This window comes from Aspergillus homomorphus, assembly GCF_003184865.1.
Source record: "Aspergillus homomorphus CBS 101889 unplaced genomic scaffold BO97scaffold_32, whole genome shotgun sequence".
NCBI classification, from domain to species: domain Eukaryota; kingdom Fungi; phylum Ascomycota; class Eurotiomycetes; order Eurotiales; family Aspergillaceae; genus Aspergillus; species Aspergillus homomorphus.
Genome location: NW_020291918.1, coordinates 197,572 through 223,623, shown reverse-complemented (window position 1 = coordinate 223,623; position 26,052 = coordinate 197,572). Strand labels below are relative to the sequence as shown.

General features: G+C 53.0%; 8 protein-coding genes across 8 annotated transcripts; 3 read left to right on the top strand and 5 right to left on the bottom strand.

Moving 5' to 3' along the window:
• Positions 1 to 145: 145 nt before the first annotated feature.
• BO97DRAFT_147771 (uncharacterized protein) lies at positions 146 to 1,149 on the bottom strand. The gene is made up of 2 exons (XM_025690144.1): positions 753 to 1,149; positions 146 to 674 (listed from the first exon to the last, which is right to left on the bottom strand). The coding sequence occupies exons 1-2, from the start codon at positions 1,001 to 1,003 to the stop codon at positions 416 to 418; spliced, it is 510 nt and encodes a 169-aa protein (XP_025549231.1). The 5' UTR covers positions 1,004 to 1,149; the 3' UTR covers positions 146 to 415.
• Positions 715 to 2,544, bottom strand: BO97DRAFT_147755 (uncharacterized protein). The gene is made up of 4 exons (XM_025690143.1): positions 2,502 to 2,544; positions 2,031 to 2,432; positions 1,155 to 1,977; positions 715 to 1,075 (listed from the first exon to the last, which is right to left on the bottom strand). Exons 2-3 carry the CDS (start codon positions 2,161 to 2,163, stop codon positions 1,190 to 1,192), a joined length of 921 nt encoding a protein of 306 aa, XP_025549230.1. The 5' UTR covers positions 2,164 to 2,432; positions 2,502 to 2,544; the 3' UTR covers positions 715 to 1,075; positions 1,155 to 1,189.
• An 895-nt stretch (positions 2,545 to 3,439) lies between these two features.
• On the top strand, positions 3,440 to 6,254 carry BO97DRAFT_426857 (putative MFS transporter; the record flags this gene model as incomplete). The annotated part of the gene is made up of 12 exons (XM_025697162.1): positions 3,440 to 3,455; positions 3,522 to 3,690; positions 3,753 to 3,913; positions 3,983 to 4,075; positions 4,139 to 4,168; positions 4,231 to 4,587; positions 4,638 to 4,691; positions 4,756 to 4,803; positions 4,857 to 5,174; positions 5,248 to 5,488; positions 6,067 to 6,151; positions 6,213 to 6,254. The coding sequence occupies 12 exons, from the start codon at positions 3,440 to 3,442 to the stop codon at positions 6,252 to 6,254; spliced, it is 1,614 nt and encodes a 537-aa protein (XP_025549229.1).
• A 775-nt stretch (positions 6,255 to 7,029) lies between these two features.
• BO97DRAFT_373378 (DNA-directed RNA polymerase I subunit RPA49) lies at positions 7,030 to 9,090 on the top strand. Its single transcript, XM_025692903.1, has 3 exons — positions 7,030 to 7,241; positions 7,352 to 7,683; positions 7,832 to 9,090. Exons 1-3 carry the CDS (start codon positions 7,094 to 7,096, stop codon positions 8,846 to 8,848), a joined length of 1,497 nt encoding a protein of 498 aa, XP_025549228.1. The 5' UTR covers positions 7,030 to 7,093; the 3' UTR covers positions 8,849 to 9,090.
• A 636-nt stretch (positions 9,091 to 9,726) lies between these two features.
• Positions 9,727 to 12,339, bottom strand: hemA (5-aminolevulinic acid synthase HemA). Its single transcript, XM_025698507.1, has 2 exons — positions 11,765 to 12,339; positions 9,727 to 11,706 (listed from the first exon to the last, which is right to left on the bottom strand). The coding sequence occupies exons 1-2, from the start codon at positions 12,099 to 12,101 to the stop codon at positions 10,100 to 10,102; spliced, it is 1,944 nt and encodes a 647-aa protein (XP_025549227.1). The 5' UTR covers positions 12,102 to 12,339; the 3' UTR covers positions 9,727 to 10,099.
• Positions 12,340 to 13,257: 918 nt separating this feature from the next.
• Positions 13,258 to 18,553, bottom strand: ino80 (chromatin-remodeling ATPase INO80; the record flags this gene model as incomplete). Its single annotated transcript, XM_025691950.1, has 4 exons — positions 13,258 to 13,466; positions 13,525 to 17,341; positions 17,391 to 17,939; positions 18,020 to 18,553. 4 exons carry the CDS (start codon positions 18,551 to 18,553, stop codon positions 13,258 to 13,260), a joined length of 5,109 nt encoding a protein of 1,702 aa, XP_025549226.1.
• A 3,061-nt stretch (positions 18,554 to 21,614) lies between these two features.
• BO97DRAFT_373369 (zinc-dependent alcohol dehydrogenase) lies at positions 21,615 to 23,606 on the top strand. Its single transcript, XM_025692902.1, has 3 exons — positions 21,615 to 22,697; positions 22,766 to 23,120; positions 23,201 to 23,606. Exons 1-3 carry the CDS (start codon positions 22,038 to 22,040, stop codon positions 23,245 to 23,247), a joined length of 1,062 nt encoding a protein of 353 aa, XP_025549225.1. The 5' UTR covers positions 21,615 to 22,037; the 3' UTR covers positions 23,248 to 23,606.
• BO97DRAFT_436369 (putative GABA permease) lies at positions 23,347 to 25,606 on the bottom strand (the record flags this gene model as incomplete). Its single annotated transcript, XM_025697781.1, has 7 exons — positions 23,347 to 23,392; positions 23,660 to 23,774; positions 23,885 to 24,272; positions 24,388 to 24,884; positions 24,956 to 25,041; positions 25,303 to 25,477; positions 25,528 to 25,606. The coding sequence occupies 7 exons, from the start codon at positions 25,604 to 25,606 to the stop codon at positions 23,347 to 23,349; spliced, it is 1,386 nt and encodes a 461-aa protein (XP_025549224.1).
• Positions 25,607 to 26,052: the final 446 nt, after the last annotated feature.

Genomic DNA, 26,052 nt, shown 5'->3' with positions numbered 1-26,052 from the left:
CTCTGATTGTGTTAGGAGCGCTATGAACAACAGAGACGACTAGTAATTAGGTGTAATGACTCACACAGGCAAAGGAGCCTCAAGACAGAAACGAATAAGAGTGATTTTCCAATAAGGAAAACTCTGATTCGAGCGAAAGGTCTGTATGCAGTATTTGTACAGATCTGAAGTTGTTCGAGAAGACAACGTGGTAGAGTCGGCCGTGGTGTTCTAAGCAAGATATTAGGTGAGCTCTAGAGATAGGGGTACGCGTTAAAGTAACTGTTCGTTTCTTGCTGGGTCGTTTGTTCGTGAAATTGAGGACAATCCACTGATCCATGTTCTTCTCCTGTACGAGGCGGTGGTATTGTCCCCCGGCCGCAAACCGATTTAGATGGTCTTGGATGCGATCGTTGTCTCTTAGTAGCTCGATACCTCAGTTCATGTCTGAAATGTAAAAGTCCAAACTGCCGCCTTGAATACCCGAGTCAATCACAAATTCCGGAGACACAAGCAAACGACCGCGCAAGACCTCGTCTATGCAGCGGTAGAATTCCTTGCCGTACTGATCTTCCAGTGGTGACGTCTCTCGATTCATGGCTCTTGTGGGTTCTGAAAGTTGGCGGGGACTAAATCTTTTCACAACATCTTCGGCAAGTTTTAGAGGAGATGAGTATGGTAGTGGCTGTATGTCACTATCTTCCGGATTGAACACACAAATGTAAAACCTACGCTCACAGATCAAGACAAAACAATACAGACCATGTACTTACCATCTATGAAAGTCGGTTGGGAAGACGTATCTGGTATCATCCCCGGTTTTCTGCGCGTGCAGCCAACCTTTTCTCCATATATAGCGAAGCGCTAGTTGTTCGTCGGGATTTTTGTTGAAGGATGATGTGGTGAGCCCGGAAGACAATAGAACGGCTTTCTTCAGTACCCCATTCACAATTGGATCCTGTAATACCTTGCGTTTTGGGAGACCTCTTGCGAATCCAGTATTTCTGATACGTTCAAGTAACATCGCGGGTTTCTTAAGGACGACATCAGAAACAATTTGCCAGTTCAGAATAGAAGCTCTATATGAGCGTAATTCCTATCATAAAGGTTTCAAAGAGGTAAGTGTTTTGAATTGGTGTTGAAGATAATAGCTTGGATCTCGAGACACGACTTACCGGTAAACGTTCCAAAAGTTCACAGAATGATGTGATCAGTCCCACGTGGCCTGACTGATCTTCCAGACACCATACTTGAAATCTTCCGATACACCTCCAGTAAAATGGGACGAAGAGCGGTAATTTATGAGATCCTCGGCGAGTTTCATACTCTCGGTCTCATCAAGAAGCATACCGACCGGCTTGTGATCCGGTATAACAGTAAGATCGGGTCTCAAGGATATTTGCTGCGCCTTGCCGAAGGTCATTTGGGTCGTTTCAGGGGATTTCAGCTGAAAGAATCCTTCAGCTCCCTCATCAGGGGAGCCGTACGACGTGAAGAGCACGATCCTGCACTTTGATTTCGGTGTGACAGACTTAAACAGATAAGACCACAAGTCGGTATCCTCATATGATGTCTGGGCTTCATCAATGAATAGGTATGCAGGATAACCAAGCCATTCATCGGCGTCTTTCCCCGTCATTTCGTTCAGATATTTTTGGAAGCCGCCCATGTTTTCGACCTTGGCAGGGATCCAAGAGTAAAGGGCATAGATATGTTGGGTATTCTTCGGATCAATCATCAAACTCTTCATCATCAGTCTCATAAGGGTAGTCTTGCCCGAAGCTGGAGTCCCGCTGATTCTCACTATAGCGGAGTCTTCTAATCGTCGGAAGATTTCTGTAATTAGGCCGGTGCGCTCAGCAATGGGTGAGGGGGTAACTATAAATATTAGGTTTGTCTTCGAATATATCGCATCGTACAAGTACTCAGACGGTATTTTCGTCACCTGCGCCGGCGGGTCTTTCTTGAGGACTGGTATGAGAGTAGGCTCTGAGACGGCTGTAAAGAAGCAAAATCAGATGCAGTCTATCTTAGGCGTAAAAGAAACTTACTATATTCTTCATGATACGCCAAGGGGTGTGCGCATTCATTACATGTTTCCGCTTGACCGGAGGAGTCTGTAATACAGTCTCCTTGCGGGCAACTGCAGTGCTTCCAACGGCAGGGGCCCATGATTACGCGCATACGCCGAAGTTTTGTTCCTGAATCAGAGCTCAAAATCGATGTCCGTAGCAGTCAGATATTGATCAGTCGTTATGCGAGGCAGAGGAGTGAGCAGAGGACGGGCACGAGGAGGAGGAAGGAGATGGAGGAGAAGGATGTAAGGAAGGAGGATTGCTAGACGGAGGTGGTAGAAGTGAGAGTTTGACGGCGGACGAGCCTGCCATTATTGCTTGTTTGACACCTTGCTCAAATCAGATTTCGAACACTTCGAATCATAAAGGACACCACATCTCGAGAGCTGTTAGCACTAATCTGAATCTCGTCTTCGTGATTTTCTGGGGGTACTTGGAATATAATACCTAGTGTGTTATCCACAGCTCAGAGTATAATTGTCATGTATATCTGAAGAAAAGGGAAATCGTACAGGTACAGACACTCGTTAAGGGGGAAAGGGCAAGGCGAAAGGACAAGGCGAAAAGTCCAAGATTGAATGACGAGAAGGTGGATTGGACTTACAATACCTTCACTTCGAGTTGGAAGCTATGATGTCACTTGGGTTAGTGAATCACCGGAGCTTGGGAGTGGTTTCCTCATTTGGCCGAGAGGGAGACCGCTTGCTAAATCCGAGGATGAGACTTGGATTGAAGCTTCCCTGCATATATCGTAGTAGTCACCGGCACTGAATGAGTGTATTCTCTGAAAGGGCTCCGCGAGCTATACGAAATCATACTTAAAACCATGCTCGTCTACAGTGCAAGTGTACTTAGTAGTAGACATTTGTAGTTTTAAGCTCGTCCATTGGATCCACAAACTGTAGATCCTTGAGCATGGAGTAAATCGTCAGGCCGCAACAGCAACAACTAGCAGGGATTAATCAACACCTAATGATAATTATTTGCAAACCCTGGTGTGAGTCTTTAGCCGAGTTTGAGTCACGAATCTCAGGTCCTGGGATTGGCTGGGATTGTCGGCATTCATTGCATCTTTAATCAGGTTAACATGCCCACGGCTTACGCTTTTCCTCCCCCCCATCGTCACTTTTGCTTACTTCCACAGATAAAATATATGAGCAGGTCTCCTAGGGCATCTCTCCTTTCTTTCAATGCTAGAACCCACAGAATTGGATGTCACGAATTGACCGAACTACGTGAGTACCGAGTTATCCTTTTAATCTTGATTACCGCCATTCTCTTCCTGGGCCAGTGAAAGCCATCTTAAGCTCACAATACACCCCCGACTATCGCAGAAAATCACGAACCTGACCTTCCAAGCCGCCCTGAAGGTGGACTCAAGCACAATGGGTCGCGACCCAGGTATGTCCTCTGTAGATATACACAGGTCAGTATTGTGAGCTGACGACTCCTCCGTGCATGAAACAGATTCGCAGTCCCCTCACTCCACCGAGATGAAGACCGAGGAACAGATCCATACATCTGCCGCGGGCCTTCCCTTGCTCACCAACACAACTGATCGCAAACTGATGGCCAAGATCGATTGGCACATTGTTCCATGCTTGTGTGTCATGTATCTGCTGGCGTTCTTAGATCGGTATGGGTGCCCTGCACTAGAAGAGAAGCCCGTGTGCGTGCCACTGACAGTGGCGGCCACAGTGTAAATATCAGTAACGCCGCGGTGCTTGGACTGCAGAAGGACCTCAGCATTGTCACTGGCACCAAGTACAACACAGCGTTGACTATCTTCTTTGTGCCGTATGTGCTGTTCGATATTCCATCCAACCTGCTGCTCAGAAAGTTGAAGCCGCATGTGTGGTGTAAGTATCTCTGAATTCACGTCATCGCTATAGTTGCATCAACTGACGTCGCCTTGATGTTATCCATAGTGTCCCTGTGCATGTTTGGCTTTGGCTTCGTGATGATCTGCCAAGGACTGGTTACGAGCTGGGGCGGACTGGTCACCACGCGCTGGTTTCTAGGTACTGTACCATGACATTGAAACCTGTTCTTGATGTGCGTGCAGGCTGATGGAAGGGAACTAGGCATGTTCGAAACAGGCATGTTCCCAGGGTGTAAGTGGCATCTCCGTCGCTATGCATGCTCTCCACAGTACTGATCGGTGACTCGTGTTCAGGCTTCTATCTGCTGGGGACGTGGTACAAGCGTAGTGAAGCCCAGAAGCGTTTCAGTTTCTTCTTCAGCTCCACCACCCTAGCGGGCGCCTTTGGTGGTCTACTAGCTAGTGGTCTTGGAAAAATGGCTGGCCTGCGAGGCTACAATGGCTGGCGATGGGTCTTCATCATCGAGGGTGTCCTCACCTGCGTGGTTGCCCTGGCATGGTACTTTGTCATTCCCGGGTTCCCGGAAGATGTCAAATGGCTCAACGAAGAGGAGCGGAAGTACGTCCAGGCGAGGTTGGCTCAGGACGTGGGAAAAGCCGGACATGGTGTCCATATCGGTTTTCGCGACGTGCTGGCTGTGTTCAAAGACTGTAAGCGCTGGTAGTGCAATTCATGACTTGTAACTGACTGCGAGGTACAGACAAGATTTTCATTGGCGGACTGATGTACTTCGGCCAGGTCGTTACAGCCTATGGTATGTTTGCAAAAGCCCGGCAGTGCCTCCGTTGAATTTGATTGTACATTGCTCATGATTTCAGGATATGCCTACTTTGCACCGTCTATCATCAAGACTTATGGATACGGAGGTATAGTGACTTCTCCTGGCTTAGAACAGAGTGTGAACTGATCGGTGATCTAGCCATCCAAACGCAGCTGTATTCGATCCCACCATGGGCAGCAGCCTTCGTCTTCTCGATGATCGTCGCGACTCTGTCGGATAGATTCAAGCATCGGCTTGCATTCGCATTAGTTCCCATGGCAATCGCCATAGCGGGATTCGGAATCCTCTTGAATGTCCATGGAGTGGCTCACAGAAACGTCCCATATAGCGCTCTGTTCATGGTCACTTGCGGCTGTTACAGTGCAATGCCCGTGATCGTGTGCTGGTTTGCCATGAACCTAGGCGGCCATCGTAGACGCAGCGTAGGGACAGCATGGCAGATTGGGTTTGGAAACAGTAAGTAACCAACAATCTAAGTTAGCTCGGGGCCAGAAGACAACCCCTCCCGCCGCTGACATTTAACCTCTAGCCGGAGGATTCATCTCGACCTATGCATTCCTGGCGAAAGATGCGCCTCTCTACCGCGACGGATACATCATCAGCCTGTCCTTCCTGTGCTTCTCCGCTGCCTGCTGCATAGTTTACTTCATTGCGATCTGGACTGAAAACAAGCAGCGGGAACGGATTCTGGCAAGTGGGCACACCCAGTCGGCACTGCTCGAGGAGGAGGAAGAACTCGAGGGCGATCTGGCGGTGACGTACCGATACGCGTACTAATACCTTCCTGTCATTCAAGATTTGCTCGTGAGATCTGGGATAGACATTTATTTTGTTGTTTGAACCAGCATCTGCGAAGTAGAGAGATAGGGCTAGGGCTTCAGCTATGGGATTGTTGAAGAGCAGTCAAGCGAGGAGATGTCCATGCAGCATTGGACAGTATCCAAGGGGATCAACTAATAACGAAGCATGAATGAATAATGAGAACTGCCAACACGCACAATCGTAAACAAATTCTATCTAACCAGGCCCCCAATTGCCCACCGTATCCAGCGGTACTGTGTTATACACCGGGGCGGGAGTGTTGATGTCACGAGCACTCCCAATGCGGAAGCCAGCAGTCTCGGTAAAGCGGTGGGTGGCCACTGCGTAGCCAATCACAGTGATGATCACACTAGCGAGCCCTTAGCGGCATTGAGTGCTGAGTCAGCCACGGCGCACACAAGAAGCTCAACCGCGGCCGTTCTCCGTCTTTCTTGCAACCATCTCTTTCATCCTCGCAGAAGTGTGAGTTTGCTATCCCGCCCTATCAACTTTCCGGCTTGGACAACTACTAACAGTCATCTTCTAGTCCTATCTACGAAGATGAGAGCCAAGTGGAGAAAGAAGCGCGTCCGTCGCCTCAAGCGCAAGCGCAGAAAGATGCGTGCTCGCAGGTGAGTTTCATTGATACCAAATCAAAGTGGAATCCAATTGATCGCTAACTTGCGAACGCAGCAAATAAATTACTCGCCCCCTCCATCTCAGCTCTTCATGTGAAGACTCTGGTTGAACGCTAAACACGACAACAAAAACAACAAGAATTGCAACGACGTCACGATGATGATTTGCTTTATGATCGTTCTCGTGGTTTCTTTTCACCGTCTCGAATCAAGGACCCTGCCTGGGTCTTCTACATCTATCGAATTCGGAATCCGCCGTTCAACAGGAACTTGAAACATTCCGTTCCAATCCCTCGGGTTTAATTTAAAACGTTTTCGACTTCTCACGACGGCTTCTCTCGCGCTTTTGTGACCAGGCAGTGGAAGAGATGCGTTCTCTCGCGTCTCATTTCTTCCTTGGGGATGGCCAATGTGTTTGGTAGGGTTGGGAAAGGGATCGGTTTTGATCTGTACTATTGTCATACGCCGATAACTTTGAGCTTCGTATGGGGAATTGGTCAATTTCTCATGTCTCGGGGTTTCCTTGGTTAACACTGAGGGATTTCGGGTCATGGAGCGGTTCTTTTGAGAATTTATTCCAATTACAAAAAGTTCAAACGCAAATCATTCTCCTTAATATGTTATAGTCGATTGTAGAAAGTAGACACTAACCAAACTTAAACAGCGATATCTGCTTCCATAAGATTTGAATGTCAGATAGACAAGATAGAAGATAATAGTCGCGTTGCTGCGCTTTTGTGTGTGCCCGTGATCTGCACTGCGCCGTCGTTACCGCTTCCCTTCCGTACTTTTAAGTGCCATTCTCCGCCTTCCCTTTCGAGATCCACTGACCGCCTTCAACTTTTTTTTCTCTGGGATTTTTCCTCCGATATATCGAACTTCGCGCCCTCGACTTATAAGTGCTGCTTCATTCGACCTGCCCCTAGACTGTATACGATGGTTTCCGACAAGGTCGAAAAAAAGCGCAAGCGCGCCTCTGATCGCCACGAGCGGCCCAGCAAGAAGCCCGCGCTGGAGCTGCAAGATCTGCCACCTCTGGCCTCGAGCGTGGTCGAGGATGACAGCGAACTCGCCCCGGTCATTGGTATGCTTTGATCGCCATTCAATCCCAACTCGCCTGTTAGAAAAAAAAAAAAAAAAAAGAGAAAGAAGAAGCACTTGACTAACATGCTCCTCTTTGCTGTGGACAATCAGTGACCACCCCCGGCCTCCACGCATCCCGCAACCTCCGGCTCAAGCCCTACCTCAAAACCCGCAGCAAGACTTCCTCCGCCTCGACGCGCAACAAGGGCATCGTCTCGTCCGAACTGCTGCTCCAGTCGTCCGAGCACCCCAAGCTGGACTTTGTGGGTCGCGAGGCCGAGGAGGATGCCGATTCGCAGCTGAAGCATTACGTCGCGGTGGTCGACCCGGAGAACAAGACATGGCAGTTTGTCGAGGTGCGGAAGATGACGCTGCGCGGTGCGGTGCGCAAGCTGCGCTCGATTGACGAGGAGGAAGAGGAGGAGAGCGAGGAGGAAGAATTGGTATGTTATATTGCCTTGCTGTTCCCATGCCGGACAGTTCAGCCAAGGGTGTATATACATACCCCGGGCATGAACTACTCTCTTTTTCTCTTCTATAAAAAAAAGACCGTTTCACAGAAGCTAATGAGAAATTTTACCAAATCTCCAGCAAACCCTCCGCGCCCAACGCACCGAGCTGACCAACACCTTCGGCACCAAACAATCCCGCAAGGCGGCGCAATCCCTGGCCGAAAACGCACAACTGTCCAACCTACCGTCGGGGGCGGCCTCGGCGGCGGAATCCGCCATCCTGTCCTCGATGCCGACGGAAGGCATCAGCGACATCGCCGCCAAGGCGGCCTCGGTGCAAGCGCAAGTGCAAGCCAACAAGCCGATCCCGATGCCGCACCTGGACGCGGCGCACCCGGCGGAGGTGTACCCGCTCTCGGAGCTGGTGCCGAACGGCGAGTCGACGCTGCGCCAGCTGCCGGGTCTGCCGGAATGGATCGAGACGGCCAACGCGGGGGCGGCGGTGGTCACCACCTCGCGGTACGTGTCTCGCCGGGTCGAGGCCGTCATCCAGTCAGGCAACACCACGCACCTCCAGATCCTCCGCTTCATCCTCCTGCTGCTCGAACTCAACCGCAACCTCAAACGCGACCCCAAGGGCGCCGGCCCCGGTAGCAAACGCCTCCCACCCCGCGACGAACTCCGCACCGTCCTCTCTGGCGGCACCTCCCCGACAGCCGCCTCGTCCTCATCCTCCTCGTCCGAAACCATCCCTGACCCCATCATCGACGCCATCCGCCGCAAGTTCGCCCCGGGCACCGGTGGCTCCCTCTCCCGCAACGACATCACCTTCCTCCACACCACCATCTGCGCTCTCTCGCTGCACATCCCGCCCCAACCCGCCAAGGACGGCGGAAACAGCACCCTCGGCGGCAACGCCCCCAACGAGCTGGCCACCGACCCCTCCGATCTGCGTGACGACCTCCACCTCGAGAGCCCCGTCATCCTGCAGTACTTCCGCGAGCTGGGCTGTCGCGTCGACAAGCCACGGGAGTCCGAGTTCGCCAAGTGGGGCATCAAGGGCGGCAAGGCGGAGGCAGCTGCTCGCAGGGTGGCGCGGTTGCGTATTCCCGTGGAGTTTCCCAAGGTGAGTCGGGGCGGCGGCAAGAAGCGGTAAATAAAAGACTTTTGAATATCTGGGCCTGTGACGAGATAGACGAGGGACGGCTTATTCCAGTATGTGTGGTTCATGTTGCCTTCTGAAACTAAATGCGATGAGATTCCTTCCTTGTCCAGGGAGAGAGAGAGAGAGAGAGAGAGAGAGAGAGCATTGCTGCTTGATTCTATCCCAACCAGCTACAATAGCTCGCCATAAATGCTATTATTCCATCTTTGTTTGCAATCCGAACAAAAAAGCATCCATCTTGTTTCAGTTTGATCCCGCTGGCGTTCAGGGTTGTTTTGTCTTGTGTGTATGTATCGAATATATGTATGTATGTCTGTATGTATCTATTTATCTATTCCATTGTCATCATCTGTAGAGGTAGGTAGGTAGTTAAACGGCATCGACGACAGAGAGAGAAACGTAACTTCTTCGTCTCATCTTGGTGGAGTAGATAGGCATATATAAATATGTATACGCACAACCGATGAGGCGGCTTGTTCCTAGGTCTGGTGTCATAATACCATCCCATGGCTACTAGTCTGTGATGATCGACCTGCGGACCACTGCAGAGAAAGAAGAAGACTGAGGAACCAACTCAGGAATCTCCAGTTCCCCGGCCGGGGCTTGATCTCTAGGAGGAGGGAGGGACATTGGCACCAGGCTGGTAGAAGTAGCCCTTCAGACGTCTTGATTAAGTTTAGCCAGTTGTTCTGAGGTCATCATCCGACAAACAACTTGGTTTCAACTTGGTTTAGACTCTACCCGGACGGGCAGTCTGCACAGAAAGACCAAAGAACAGTTCGGGGTGGTCTTACCTAAGTAGTGGTAGGATAATATAACCCCCGGGTTTCTCTAGTGTATCTACGTATCTACGTATCTACGAACAAAAAATCCTGAACCATGATGTAAGGAGGAAAAGGAAGGCCGAGATCGGTTTCCAAGAATCTAAGAGCCTAACAAATTGAGTAGTCGACTAGTCAGGTAGTCCTTGGAGATGTGGTCCGTCGCGAATCTTCCTGAATCCTCATTCCAATTCATATCATCCGTCCATCACATGTCCAATTGAGAAGGAGAAGGGCGCAGAAGGAGATATAAGTGGAACCCCCGCCCCGGAGAATCCCTCCAACATATATATCATGACGATGGGATTATTACCGGTCAAAATAAAGGAGTGGACGTGGAAATGAATATTATCACTATACACATCCACACGAATTATGGTTTCCCTAATATATGGGGAATTTGTATCCACAGACATGGAATCTAGGCGGCGACACCCACAGGGATGCTCGAGGCAGCAGCAGCGGCAGGACGGATCTCGGCGGCGGCAGTCTGCATCCGGACAGTGGCCTGGGCGAGCAACGCCTCGGCCGCCGCGTCCTGGAACTCCCGGGTGACGGCAGCCTCCAGGGTTTCGCTCGCCTGCAGACCCAGCTGGGCGTCTTCCCAGATGGGCTGGTTGGCGGCCTCGGCTCCCTCGACGCCGACGCCAACGAATCCGCCCTGGGCCTTCCAGTCGCTGGCGCGCTTGATGCCCAAATCGTTCCAGACGGTTTGGAGCGCCTGGACCAGGTGGTCGCGGTGTTCCTTCACGTGGCCCGGAGTCGGGGTGATGCGGAGTCGCTCTTCTCCCCGAGGAACGGTGGGGTAGTTGATGGCTTGGACGTAGATGCCATGTTCGTCCAGAAGCTTGTCCGAGGCTTGCTTGGCCACCTCGGCGTCTCCAACCAAAAGAGGGATGATGTGGGACGGGTTCGGGATCACGGGGATGTCCAGCTCCTTCAGTGATTCCTTGACCGCCCGGGTATGCAATTGCTGCAGGACACGGTCCCGCTTGTACTCGGCCTGGTACTGGATGGCAGTGTCGGCTCCAGCCATGGTGGCAGGAGGCAACGAGGTGGTGAAGATGAATCCCGGGGCCAGAGAGCGGATAGTGTCAACCATCGCGGCGGATCCAGCAATGTAACCACCGACACAGCCATACGCCTTACCCAGGGTACCAGTAATGATGTCAATCCGATCCATCACAGTGCCCTTGGTGCTGCGAGGGTTGGCGGTGTCCTGCGAGGCATAGATGTCATAGTCAAGATGCTCGGCGACACCCGCACCGTGAGGTCCGTACATACCGACGGCGTGAACTTCATCCAGGAAAGTGATCGCGCCATACTTGTCGGCCAGATCGCAAATCTTCTCGATGGGGGCAATGGAACCGCACATGCTGTACACGGACTCGAAGGCGATGATCTTGGGAACATTCAGAGGCAAAGAGGCCAGCTTGTTCTCCAGATCGACCAGGTCATTGTGCTTGAACACCATCTTCTTGGCCCCGGAATGGCGGATACCCTGGATCATGGAGGCGTGGTTGAGGCTGTCCGAGAGGATGACACAGTCGGGCATCTTGCTGCCAAGAGTCGCGAGAGTAGCGTCGTTGGCCACAAAGCAGGAGCTGAAGACCAGAGCGGCCTCCTTGTTGTGCAGTTTGGCCAGAGTGCCCTCGAGAGCCACGGCATGTTGGTTGTGTCCCGAGATGTTTCTCGTGCCACCCGCACCGGCGCCATAGGTGTCGAGCGTGCGGTGCATGCTCTTCAGGACCTCCTGGTTGCGTCCCATACCGAGATAGTCGTTGGAGCACCACACAGTCACTTTCTCCTCCTGAGAGGCCGTGTGGGCGCGGGGGAATTCCTTCGCCAGACGGTTGATGTTGTTGAAATAACGGTACGACTTGTCCTTGTGCTTCTTCTCCAGTTCACCGTTGTAAAAAGCATTGTAGTCGAAAGGCGCGGTCTTCGGAGCATCGGGACGGGGACCAGTGACGGTTGCGTTAGAAGGGGCTTCGAACCGGCCGTTGACAGCGCGGAAACCGGGATCGACTATGAGGTAATGGTGTCAATTTATTGGTTCAGTGGGAACGAGAAAAATTCCATTTACCTCTCTCGGAATCCTTGTAGACATTGGGAGAGACGTCCGCGCCATTGCCCGAGGTCGAATGCAAAGCCCGCTTGGTCGGAGCCGGGCGGAAATACTTGGGATCCATACCGGCGACACCAGAGGTAAACCGCTTGGTGTTGGCCAAACGGGCGCTCTGCACGGCCAGAGCCTTGCTCATGACGGGGCAGCGACGGGCCAGAACCTGCAGGTTGGACATGGTGCCACCACCGGAGCTGGTGCTGGGACGAGTGGCAGTGGACAGGGTGCGCAGAGTAGACGGGGAGGTGCGCTTGAGAAACGGGCACATGGCCCGAGACTGCTGGAGAAGCGACTCCATCGGGTGCGGTACAACCGAAAAGGCGATAAGATCAATTGAAGAGTGAGGATGAAAGGACCCCTAGGTTGGTGAGAGGGGAAGACAGTGAGATGAGGCAAATGGGAGAAATAGAATAGGATTGGGGGGGAGGGGGAAAGTAGGGGAAAGAGAAAGAGGGAGAGGTATCGAGGAGAGGTGGAGATGAGTTAGTTTAAGTGAGTTGAGAGTGAGTGAGTCTTATGGGGGGGGCCTAAAGAAGATTCGATCGCTGGACGAGGGACGGGATTTGCGGCGCGAGTCCGCTGCGAAATTCCCACCGGCGCGACTTGGCCGCTTACCTCAGCGTCTGACACTGCCGCGGCTGACGATTGTACTGGAGCTGATTGGTGGGTGGGTCCGAATCGGAGACCAGGAGTCGGAGGCTGACTAAGAAACCCCGATGACTGAAAAGTTACCGGAGCTGGTCTCGGCTTGGTCACGGGATGGTCACGGGTTTTAGGGCCGGGCGGAACTCGGCTGTTTTTCCCGCCACTTCCGACTCTCTCTCTCTGTTGGGTCACATACAGACAAGAAACTGCAGACAGACAAAGTCATTCATTCATTCGTCCACAACGGTCAATCCACTCCAACATACTAAGTACAAACACCGAACGGGTAATAAGATGGAAAACAGAAATAAAACAGCAATAAAACAGCCAAGGCTTGCACCCCCCCCATACCACCCAGCTCAGTGCCCACATGTACGCACTCCACAGAGCAGAGTCCACACCCGGAACAAACAACAGTCAACAACAGACAGATCTATCATGCCATCGCCCCATTCTCGACCTGCTCGTCTTTTCTTTGTCGAGTTCATTTAAAAACCAATTCTTTTTTTTTCTCTCCCAGGTAGTCTTGCTCATTCCTCGCCTGCTGCTCATTATTTCCAAGGACAACCCGCGCAAATGTTTTCATACATCACCAATGCATCTTGTTAATACAGAGTCCGGACAGTGGTATCCGCAACTGAAAAAGGAAACAAACAAAGAAACAAAGTGAAACCATGATCCGGTGTAGAAGATCCCAAGGGTGTAAGACCGCAAGAACATAATTATATAAAATAAGAAAAGAAAGAAAGAAAGAAAGGTAGCTATCCCAACGCCGTCATTCCATCTCATCGTGCAAGGTCCTCGCAGCATTAACTGGGCCCGAGGCCTCCGTCGCCGTCAATGAGACGCAATCGCTCTTTGGTCGTCTTGGCCCGTTTTGACGTTCCTTTACCAGTCCCGCGGCCACGTCCTCGCTTGGGAACGGGCGTGGCCGAGGGCGTACCCACGTTGTCTGCCGCAGACACCGGCGTTGCCGCGCCAGACGGCTTAGCACTGGCATCGTCAAAGTTGCCCTCGCCTAGAACAGGATGGGTTAGCGTTTGTGGTAAAACTAGGTGCATCGTGGAATGACATACCTTCATGATACATATCATCCAGCGTGATATCTCTCTTCCTCTTCTGAGCTGCCTTCTTCCCACCTTTCCCGGCGCCGAACACTTCACCGCGATCCATAGCTTCCTTCTCCTTCTGCTCAATGAGCTCGGCCTGTTCATCGTCCGCCAGCCACATGGCAATGTCCTTGGTTCGGCTCTCGCGGTTGCGAGTATTGAAGTCAACGCCACCAGCGGCACCACCCGTGATGACAACACGCTGCACCTCTTCCTTCTGCAAGGCCCGCTTCCGGATCCGCTCTTCGATCGTGCCACGGGTGATGAGACGATAGACCGTGACCTGCCTTGTCTGACCCAGACGATGGGCGCGGTCCATGGCTTGCGAGTCAATGGTAGGGTTCCAATCCGAGTCGTAGAAGATAACTGTATCGGCCGCAGTCAGGTTGATACCCAGGCCACCCGCACGCGTAGACAGAAGGAACACGAAAATCTCCGGGCGCTGTTGGAAGTCCGCCACAGTATCACGGCGATCCTCCAGCTTGGTGCTTCCATCCAACCGACAGTACTTGTAATTGCGATAGGTCAAGTACTCCTCCATCAAATCGATCATACGAGTCATTTGGAAGTACAGGAGCACACGGTGCCCACCGGCCTTGAGCTCGCGTAAGAGTTCGTCCAGCTTGGCCAATTTGCCGGAATCCGTGACGAAGCGACGCATGGACGGCACCTCAATGTGCGTGTATCGACCCTTGGCAGAAAGTGGCTTAGGTAGTATTGGCGGCAGAGAGTATGGTGTAGGATCCAGCTTCTTCTCCACGATTTGATGCTCCACCTGTTTCGAAGCAACTCCATACAAGGCATGGCGCACAGAAATATTGAAGAAACTGTCTCTGGCCTCGTACATGGGAATCTGACTCGAACTCGTAATGGTGATCGGAGGCGCCGACGCTGCTGGGCCAGCCGACGGTTCAATCAGGGAAAGGCCTTCTCTTTCAAACGTAGACTGGGAGACGGTCATCAGATCACGCATGTAGCCCTCGGCCGCGACCTCGTGCACTGCATGACGATCGTTGCGGTCGACGATGTTGAACATTGCATGAGGAAGGACTGATGCTGTTACTCTGTCATCGTCGTAGACGACCTGAAGCCGGGCCAGCCTGTTCGCCTGCCCTCGGCGACGAACAGCTCGCTCAAAGACGCCTAGATGTGATTGTTCGTATGCCTCCCCGGGTGATGTGTCCACGAAACGCAGGAAAGAGAAGGCCCCGTTATCCCGGACACTTTGCCTGATGTTGTCGGGAGCGAAAATGTTCATCATGTGGTCAAGATATTTCCCATGGAAGCCGGCGCGCGCATTGCCGGGTCCTGCGACATCGACACGACCAGCAGAGCCACAGAGCAGGCGTGGCAACGGGTATTCAATCAGGTTGCGCGTCGAGTAAGCAACATCAACGTTCTGACCTTCTCTGACAAACGAGGCGGTCTCGGCGAAGTGCGCGACAGAAAAGGGAGATTTCGTTTCCGCACGCTCGAACAAATCCGGATGGTTGCAGACTTTTCGGAACTGCATGACCAAGTTCATCAATGTCGTGCTGTCGGCCTCGTCCCCGACAGCGGCCTTCTCGATCAAATCCATGATACTGACCCGGTTGCGCAAATTGGCATAGTAAGCGCGCTGGCGGTAAGTAAGGTCGCAGAAGATGTCCTTCTCAACCTTATCGCCAAGTTCCTGCTGAACATGTTTCTTGACACGGCGAAGCATGAAAGGCTTCAAGATCATGTGGAGACGCCTCAGCTGGTCTTCATTGAGTTTCGTGTTACTCTGAGCATGGGATTCAATGTCCTTGGAGAACCATTCACTGAATTCGTCGTGAGAGTCGAAAAGGGTGGGCATGATAAAGTGCAGCAGTGCCCACAGCTCCTGCATGTTATTCTGAATAGGGGTACCTGTCAGCAGAAGACGGTTACGACAAGAGAAGCCGAGCAGGTTCTTCCAACGTGAGCTCTGAGAGGATTTGATAGCCTGGGCTTCGTCGAGAATCATGTACTGCCACTTGACCTTCTGGAAGTACTGTGCATCAAGTACCACCAGTTGGTAGGAGGTGACCAGCACATGGAACTCAGACTCCTTCGTGTATGTGATATGCTTTCGATCCCAAAACTTACGCAGGATCTTGCGGTCTTTGGCCGAACCCCAGTACGGGAGGACCTTGATGTCCGGGACGAACTTGGTGATTTCCTGCTGCCAGTTGTGTAGGGTAGAGGCAGGCGCAATCACCAGGAAAGGACCCCAGATGTTGTGCACTTCAGCCAGATAAGCCATGACTGAGATGGACTGGATGGTTTTTCCTAGACCCATCTCGTCGGCCAGAATACCGTTGATACCTTGCTCGTACAGGTTGACAAGCCAGTTGAGACCCTTGAGCTGGTATTCCTTAAGCTTGGCTGTAAGCATGTTGGGCTGCGAGATTTCGATATCGCCCAAGCTAGTAGGATTTTGAAAGTTCAATTCACCCTCATCCAGGGCGTCCATCTGGTTCTGGTCGTTGTTGAAGGCGCGGGCTCGATCCTGGGCCTGCTGGACGGCATTCTGTGCGTTTGCCATAGCCGCCTGGCGCAAGGCCGTCTCGTCCTCGGCATCAAAGTCGAGATCTTCGAAATTGGTCACTTTGGCGCCCAAATCGGCGACACTGGGGGGCATATCCACCGTGTGATCCTGGGGTTTCCCAGGCTGTATAGTCTGATCGGAACTATCCACGGCCGTGTCTCCGGAGTCATCTCCTTCTGCACCTTTGATCTTGCGCCCAATGAAGTGGGAGTACAATTCGGTCTGGGAGATGAGGAAGTTGAGCTTTCGTCTCTGACGATTGGCTTCACGCTCCGCTTCTGCCTTCTTAGCCGACTCAATCTCCTGCTTCTCGGCAAGACGGCGCAGGTCGCGTTCCTCACGTTCGTTGCGCTTCCAGAAGGACATCATTTCGCGCATCGTCCGTTTGGCACGGGCCTGGGTGTCTTTCATGCTCTTGTTAGTGCGTTCCTGCCATTTGCGAGACTGCTTGCTGGCCAGTTGTGCTGTCTTGCGAAGATTCTCCTGGCGCGTGCTGAGCGACAGACCCTTGATGCGGTAGACCTTGGGAATGTCTTTACGAGCAATATCACGCCAGATTTGCTCGTAGATCTGATTGTAACCTTTGGTCTCGAAGGCGGATAGCGGTGTGGGCGTGGGCTCCTTGGAGCGGCTCCCTTTCGTCTCCTTTTTGATCGACTCCTTACGGGGATCTTCTTTGGGTGGCAGAGGCAATGCCTCATCGTTCTCCATGGCTGCATAAGCCGCTTCTGCCGCGTCCTTCTCCGCCTGTTTTTGTTCCTTCGACTTCTTGGGTCGGGTGACGGGGCCATTGCGCCCAGACTTGCGCCTGGAAGGAGAGTTCCGACCAATGTGGAAGGAGCTGGTGGTGCCCCCTTCAAGGTTTGGCGCTAAGGGAGTCACTTCGCTAATCTCCTCGGGAGCAGTGACACCTTCCAAAGCTCGCTTGGTGGTCTTGATCTTTCGCTGTGCCCGCTCAGCTTCACGGAGGAACTTGGCCTTCTCTGCAGAATCCTGTGCCTCGTTTGCTTTGAGTTCTGCCTCCAGCTTCTTCTGCATTTCCATGCGTACGGTGTTCTCGCGCCGCCGCTTTCGTTGCATATCCTTCTTGCGTTCCTTTTCGTCCTGAATTTCTTTGGCTTGCACTTCGGCGATGACGGACGATTCGTTTGCAAGTCGGAATCGATCCATTCCAGCCTCGGCTTGCTTCTCCAAGGACTTTGCGAAGTCTCCGAGAAATCGGTGGCGTCGTCGCTGAACGTGTGTTAGCCTGCCAGCCCCCAGCAGATGGCGGTATACGTACCTTGCGCCGGATGATTTCAGTTTGTTCCGTGAGCAGAGCACGCTTCTTGCTTTTGGCCTTGTATTCCTGATATTGTCTCTCATACCCAGGAGCTTCTACGTCGCTTTGATCTGCGTTGGCCATATCGGCCATCGCGCGGTTGAGAGCCTCCACCTCCCCGTCCGTCAAGGGATGGCGGGAAACAGCACCACGGGCCAGGGAAGCAGCCTTAGATGATTCGGTCACACCGTTTGCAATGGCCGAAGCCCGCGAGTCGGACACTCTGGGTTCTTGTTCGACGTTGCGACGGCGCTTCTCATTGCTGGGTTTCTTTTCCAATCTCGGTAAGGGCGCGCCCGAAGGTTCTTTGTCCTTGCTTTTGCTGTGGGCGATGGGGACGGGCGTCGTCGGCGGGGGGCTTCGGTTGTCCACCGCGCTTGGTGCTGGCGCGATGGGGGTCGATGCGGCTTCAAGGGGCAGCTGTTTCTTTGGTGGAGATTGTCTGGGCGGCGGGTTGCGCTCTTCGGCCGGGCCCGCTAAGATACTGGCAAAAGACATGGGGTCTGGTTTCTGGAAAGTCGAAGAGAAAGAACCACGATCAGTCATTGTGGACCGAGAGACATCCGGTTGGAAGTGGGAAGACAACATACAGTTTCCTTGGGAGGAGAGGAATGCCTAGACTCTCGCACCATCGAGGACGGATACGCCGCGACTCCGTGACCCCCCATGGGGTAGGGAGACTCCGAATCTTTTTTGGGAGAAGACTGCGAATGGCTGTCGGGCCGACCAGAGGGATGAGCGTGGGAGGGAGTAGAATGACCGTAGGGGGTCGCGCCGTTGCCCGAGAAGACGGAATTAGAGTAGGGCCGAGGCAGGGGGAATTGCGGCGTTCCCGCCGAGGAATGGGCCTGATACTGTGAAGGCGTATCCGATGGGTGAGACGACGGAGCGGCACCATTCAACGGAGGCAGCGTGGCCGGTAATGGTGACGGCGCATGCGAGAAGTGAGGGCTCCTGGCCATGCTGGGCTGCGGGGGGAAGGCCGGCGGCGTCTGCGGCGGGTGCTGTTGATATTGGTCATTGTTGCTGGAGTAGAAGGGACGGTTCTTGTTCGGAGAAGAGTAGGCAGAATAACGAGATTGCTGGGTGGGAGACTGCGGATTGTACGGCGGAGCTCCCGTCATGATTGCCGCGTGTGCCCGGGGGGAGGGGGGGAAAAGACGCGGCGGCGAAAGTGACGGGCAGCAGTGATGGGGGAGGGAGAGGAAGAGAAGATTTAGAACAAGGACCGTCGCGATGGACGACGGGTGGCCATGCGCGAAGGGGATGGGGAGGGAGATGGTTTTGGAGAGGTTTTAGCTCACGGAGATCTCGAGGCGAAGGGCGATCACGCGTCCGTCCGTTCGTTGGTTGTCCGCCGACCAGCTAGAGTTCCCTGCGTTCTGAGGAATTAATTCTAAGTGGCCGATTTGGGGGGAGAGGAGTGGAGACTGGAGGACAGGGAAGGATGGAGATGGGAGGAGATGACGATGATGGGATGGGGAATGGGAAGTGGGAAGATGATCGAAGGGAAAAGGAGGAAGAGGAAAATGGGTTAATTGCCTTACCGAATGGACAGGAATCTGTCGGCGGTTTGCTGGTGTTGGTGGTAGAGGGTTTTTGGGTGAGGGAGGGAGGGAAAGTAAAGGGCGTGAGTGAGCCAGCCAACAAACCCTCACGGGTCAACCGCTTCGGACAGAAATCAAACCGCCTGTCTGGTAGTACTCCAGTGAATCGATTACTTGATCAGGTAAAGTGATACTGCTGGACGGGGTTGAGGGTTGGAAGTATTTAAGATCAGGTGCAATGAGCCGTGAAAGAGAACCACGAGGGGCAAATTGGGTGGAGAGAGATTGGGGGTTCTCGCCGGGTTGTTCCCGTGGGAGGAGGCTTGTCGTGATAGATAGTCGTCTAGATCGAGGGATGGAGGTGGGTTGTAAGTTTGTATGGAAGTAAGAAAGCAGTATGGGGGAGGGTTATGGGGTATAATGGTCAATCTTGGGTGAGATTGAAGAATGAGGGAAAATGGGTGGAAGATGTGATGAGAGAGAAATGGCGATTGGTGATGTTTGCACGCCAACAATATAGCCTGTTGTTCCTCGCATTTCTTGCTTCATCTCCAGACAATGAAAGCCATGAGAGTGGCAGTGAGTCCCTGTGTTCCTGCCTATTCGGGCGAAATTTCCATCCATTCCTTCGCGATGGTGCTGTCAGAATGTATGTGTATTTCGATTACATACAGTCCCTTACCACCACTAAATGAGTTTCGTCCGGGGAAGATAACCAGCAAGAAGAAGAATCGATTCTACATCTGCCCCGATCATGATGAGGACCTCTATGTTAGGGCTCAATCAATGAGACCTGGCAGTAAGTCACTGGACCCGAGTATTTCTAGTCTATTTGAGCATTGGGGATGAAACTCTGGTATAGTCCTCTAGGCATAGAAGAAACTTGTCGAGGTTGGATTGATACTTCAATACCAGTAATCAATCTTCCGGACCTTCGTTCTTCAGCTTCGTCTGGCTCTCGATGCGGTCAGACAAGGAGGAGCCGCCGAGGTTGCAGTGCTCGCTCGATACGCTGAGCAACCCACCGAGAGTTCATTCTCCCTCGCAATAACAGTAATGCAGTTACCGGGAACTCGGGAGCAAACAGAGGTTGCATGCATGGAAAGCCACTGCCTAAGGGATGTATGAACATCCAACATCCGCACATACGGAGACCGACATAGTATCCGGGAGATGCCCGCCACGGAAGGACTATGAGATAGAATTCTGGATGAATGCAGTACGGCTATAGCCTTATGAAGGGTGATTTGCATTTCTAGAGTTGTGGCGCAGTAGGGCTACCCACCAACCACAATACTCCCAGTCGAGGATGTATAAGAAGTCATCATGGGTAGAACAAGATGCACACCTCGTGAGGCATGAGGCATGAGGCATGATTCTGCGGGTCTAAGAGTCTATCTCCCAAGCAGTGTGCGCAGAAGCAGCGAACCTGTATCATCAATCAATATGCCTGCCCTGCTGAATGGTTGTCAGTCGCTGTAGAGAAGACACCCATGGACTCTGTGTGCTGGCCATACCATGCAGCAGCTACACTAGAGTTGACAGACCGTCAGGTGGCTGCCCCCGAGGTCCTCACGCAATTCCGGGGCGACAACCTATTTAAAGCCGAGCGTAGACCAGGACGGAGAACCTCACCTCAGACCACAAATCCTCATTCTGGAAGAATTGAACAAGTGGACAATTGGCACACCACCTGCAATGGCCCGACATCGAAGGACATCACCCCAGCCACAGACAACTCCCATACCCACCGCCAACCTGAGGCACAGACCAGACAGATAGACTGACTAAGCCGCATTCAGTCGATGGCCTCACTCTCTCATCAACCCCATCATCCCATCCAGCAATTCCAACTCCCGTCTTTTCCGAATTCTTCCACTCCGACCCATTCGCTCGGACTTGCCTTCTCCAATTCGAAACTGCGCCAAAGGGAGAGGGGCGCATGCATGCACATCTCTTCCATTTTCCCGCCTGGGAAAAAGAAGAAGAAGAAGAAGAAGAAGAAGAAGAAGAAGAAGAAGCAGAAGAAGCAAGAGCCCAAGGAAGGAACAGTGGGGGATGCTAACTATCGCTATCGAATAGTTGATTTGCCGGTGCGGAGATGGGGGAAGATGGGAAATCTGGCCTAATGCAATATCGGGGTTTGATAATGCACTCATCGACCGGAAACGGTTCATCCTACCGTTAACTGAACTTAACTAAGGATTGTGGGATGCGGAGAAATCTCAATGGGAGAAAAGAAAATAGTAATCGCAAGGATGATGACGTCTACAACTTCTCCGCTTTTTCGCTTCCACTTCATTCCGGATTGACAGCACACCGAGTGTCGAGGATGGAATGAATACAGAATGAATCATGGGGAGGGGAATACCTCCTGTCAACATGGACTGATTACCGAGTATCGCCAGGGGCAAGAGAGAAAGCGTGCGAGAGAGAGAGTGTGTGTGTGGAAAGTCAAAAGGAACCCCTCGTATCCATCCATCAAACGGTGTTCAGTTGAAACGGAGTCGAAAGCGAAAGGATCGGAATCCCTTCACCATCCGTGCTTCTCCTCTCGTCCGATCCTTGTCCCAACCCCAAACAAACCCGTCTGGACCACGGCACTTTCACGGCCCTTTCCCTAGTCTACTTACTACTTACGACCTACTACCTAAACTATCACACCTACCTAGAATGATGGAGGACGACGTCACATCAATGGCTTCGGCCGGGACGGAATCACCCCACCTGGTTAGTGGTGAGTGAGTGAACCACTTGTCCTACTCAATTCCCGACAGCTGAGTGAATAATGTCAGGTCATGTCAGGTTGTCTCAGAAGATCGGGTCTTGCTTGCTGCTGCCTGTCTAGAATACTATAAAACCAGTTCCTTCGTCGCTGTTTCCTCCGTTTAGATCTGTCAAGTAACACAACATCAACACTTCCACATTTACATCCACTTCCACTTCCACTTCCACTTCCACTTCCCACCTTCCAACCACCATCAACTCTTTACCCTTTCTCTCCCTCTTCGTCACTTCCTCTACCTCCATCCTTTACGTCCCTGCAACTCCTCCAATCAAAATGTCCAACCCCACCATCCCCGAGACCCAATGGGCCCAGGTGATCGAACAAAAGGGCCAACCGCCGGTCTACAAGCAGATCCCGGTGCCGAAGCCGGGACCGGACCAGATCCTGATTAAGATTCGGTACACGGGGGTGTGCCACACGGACCTGCACGCGATGAAGGGCGACTGGCCGCTGCCGCTCAAGCAGCCGCTGGTGGGCGGGCACGAAGGGGCGGGCATCGTGGTGGCGCGGGGCGAGCTGGTGACCGAGTTCGAGATCGGCGACCACGCGGGCATCAAGTGGCTGAACGGCTCGTGCCTGGCCTGTGAGTTCTGCAAGCAGGCCGAGGAGCCGCTGTGCCCGCACGCCTCGCTGTCCGGATACACCGTCGACGGTACCTTCCAGCAGTACGCGCTGGCGCTGGCCAGCCACGCCTCCAAGCTGCCCAAGGAGGTGCCGCTGGACGCTGTGGCCCCGATTCTGTGTGCCGGCATCACCGTCTACAAGGGTCTCAAGGAGTCCGGCGCCCGGCCCGGTCAGACCGTCGCCATCGTCGGCGCCGGCGGTGGCTTGGGCTCGTTGGCTCTGCAGTACGCCAAAGCCATGGGGTTGAGGACCATCGCCATCGACGGGGGTGAGGAGAAGAAGGAAATGTGTCAGAAATTGGGATCCGAGGTGAGAAGATGAAACCCATAATGACCGATCGGTTCTCCTCATAAGAAGCTAACCATGGACAATACCAGGCCTACATCGACTTCACCACGACCTCCGATATCGTCGCCGACGTCAAGGCCGCCACTCCCGAGGGTCTCGGCGCCCACGCCGTCATCCTCCTGGCCGTGGCCGAGAAGCCTTTCCAGCAGGCCACCGAGTACGTCCGCTCGCGCGGCAGCGTCGTCGCCATCGGTCTGCCCGGCAATGCCTTCCTGCGCGCCCCCGTCTTCAACACCGTCGTCCGCATGATCAACATCAAGGGCAGCTACGTCGGCAACCGCCAGGACGGCGTCGAGGCCGTCGATTTCTTTGCCCGCGGCCTGATCAATGCTCCCTTCAAGACCGCTCCCCTGAAGGATCTCCCTCGCATCTTCGAGATGATGGGTACGTCGCTCTCCTTCCCCTTCTGTCCCTCTATCTATCATCAACGAGAAAGTAAATGCTAACCCCAAGAAACAAAACAGAACAAGGCAAGATCGCTGGTCGCTATGTCCTCGAAGTGCCCGAGTAATCGGTTCGTTCATGATCGATCGAAACCCTTATCTCGCTGGACCGGGATGGTTCATCCGTCTTTACGAAGGAGACGAGATTTCTTTTCCCTAGCTTGTGCTTATTGCCCTTTCTTCTCATCCTCTTTCGAATCCCCCCCATCGATGCTAAACATACAAGACTCAATGGGGTAAATCTTACGATCTAATGTATCACACACAGCAGCAGCAGCAAATCAATTTCCCTGGCCATGGAATTTTAATGGCGTATTGAATTAACTAGCCCTTCGAGGTTCTAGTATGGATTCCACGTTCGATGGTCACGTAGTATGAACATGAAATAAAACCAAGCTTGTACCACCTATCCCTCTAAAGTATCACCTTCCCTTTTCTTCCTCCCCACCCACCTGGAGCCTCGTCTCTGGACTTGAAGACTCCCCTAATGTCGTTTGCGGGCCCTTAAACACCTTGCGTGCATAGACCGCATAATACAGCAAGCCCCCGAGCCATAACGCCCCATCAATGACGACAGTATAGTTCATGTTCGCGGCTAAGGGATCCAGACATCAGAATATACCGGTTTAATCAGAACACAACCCACTAACTCATCTCATTCCGCCCAGAGGAATGAAAAGCCATCTCTCTGAATGAAAAATAAACTTACAGGTCGGATTCGGCCCCTTGGTGGGGACATGCTCAGCACGAAGGCGAAAGCCAGGTACACGATCGCAGTGACGGCGATGGGAGTACTCAGCCGGCCGGTGTAGAACTCACCCGGGTGAAACCGATCTCGCCCCCAGCCGAGCCGGGCGAGGATCGGCACCATCCAGGCCAAGTCGTTGCCGGCCACGGCGAGGGAGAACAGCGCGCTCGCCGCGGCGTTGTCGATCAGGCAGAGCAGGCCGAGGAGGACGGCGATGACGACCACCGCGCTGACCATCCGGATGGGCTGGAAGCGGATGCGTTTGCTGACGTGCCGGAAGAAGGAGGACAAGGGGAGGGCGCCGTCGCGCGAGAAGGCCCAGCTTTGGCGCGAGGCAGCGACGACCTGTATCGTGTTTGCGGGGGGTGGGGGTTAATTTTGAGGAGGATTCACTCGAATCGAGATTTCAAAACAGGAGCGACTAACGAGGCTCAGGCTGGCCAAACTTCGAGTCTAGGACTGCCGCCAGATCCACGTCGATCACAGCGGCCATGATCGTCAGAGAGACAAATCCCAGCAGACCGCAGAGTCCCGCGGACCAGACTATACCCAGTGGGACCGCTCGCGCAGCATGGGTGACCTCTTCGCTCATATGAACGCACGAGTCGAACGCACCGATGGTCCAGATGGGTGACAACCATGCCATCATAAAGCTCAAGCCCTCCGGCCAGGTGGTGAGATTCTCACTGTGGCCGAAAACGTAGGCACCCGAATAAATCTTCCCCCAACTGACTGCCTTGCCAATCGGTAGGGCCAGAGCAGTGACGAACACAAGGCCCATGTTGAGGACAATGCAGACAGACTGGATCTTAGGCATTACCCGCGCGAAGAAGATGGCAATCAAACCGTGGACGATGACACAGGCTACATACTTACCGTAAAGGGCCCGACGAGAGGCAGTCCATTTGCCATCACGCGCAATGGAGACGAAAGCCAGCAGCATAGTCGCGAATCCATCTTCCCTTTAAGAGTCAGTACAAAACGCCGATGGGGAAGGGGACCTAGCGAGAAAAATGGACCCTGCTCACAATCTATAGAACAGACGCCTCCAACAAGGCCAATCGTGTTGCTGTATCCGACGACAAAGCTCAAAGGTTTCTTGCATTTCTCTTTGCTGAATTAAATGAGTCCAGAAATGAAGGCCACCGGCGGTAGGCATTGCAGACGCTAGATCGGCATAGAATGCCAAAGTATTAGAAGCATCCGCGTAGATGGCGAGGGCAGGCATGCGTACCATGGCCAATGCGACAATGAAGATGAACACACGCGCAGCAAGCCACCCTGAAACTCCAGTCAGACCGTTTTCTCATCATACCGCAATGCACGATCAAGAAATAGGCGTATCCTATGGAATAGTGTCAGCCAAAACTCAGACAGCGGAAGGCAGTAGGTAGAATAATATACCCAAACCATGCCCACAGGTCCTGCGGAAACAGAAAACGATAAGGCCGAGGCAATGGACGGCAGCAAGCTCATGATACTGAACGCAATTGCGAAGACCTGAACCGTCGAATAATGTCTGCGCAGCTCCTGCTTATACCCCAGCGCCGCTGGCTTCATCAGCACGGGCAACAAACCAGACAGAGGCACGCAGACGCACCTAAAAGCTGCATGTCCCCTTGTTCGAGCAAAGGCTCCTCGCCCACTGCTATTCCCATCTTCTGGGACTTTTCCGCCATAGTGACAAGGAACTGTGAACACCGAAGAAGCAAAAGAACGCTCTGCAAACCACCCGTCAAAGTAAGGGAGACATGGCCAGCCGCAACACGTATTGTGCAACGTCCTCAGTCGCAGAGCAGATGCTGCTTTTTGGGTAAATGTATCGATCTTATGCTCCGATAAGCAATGGCAGCGGGGTCACGTCACGTATCAGCCCAGACGCCAATGGCGCCTGCAACACGGGCAGGAAGCACTCAGCAGCCAAGGCCACCACCAGTGTTATCGTCACCTTATCGCGAGGAAGCTGATCAGGGAGCTGAAGTGGCCAAGGCGGAGGCATCATGGACTGATAAACTCCCGTGTTGTGCTTGTAGTGTCACAAAATGAGGAAAGTCGACGAGGGAAGGAAGGGAGGAGACATGCAGAGAGAGAGAGATAGAGAGAGATAGAGAGAGATAGAGAGAGA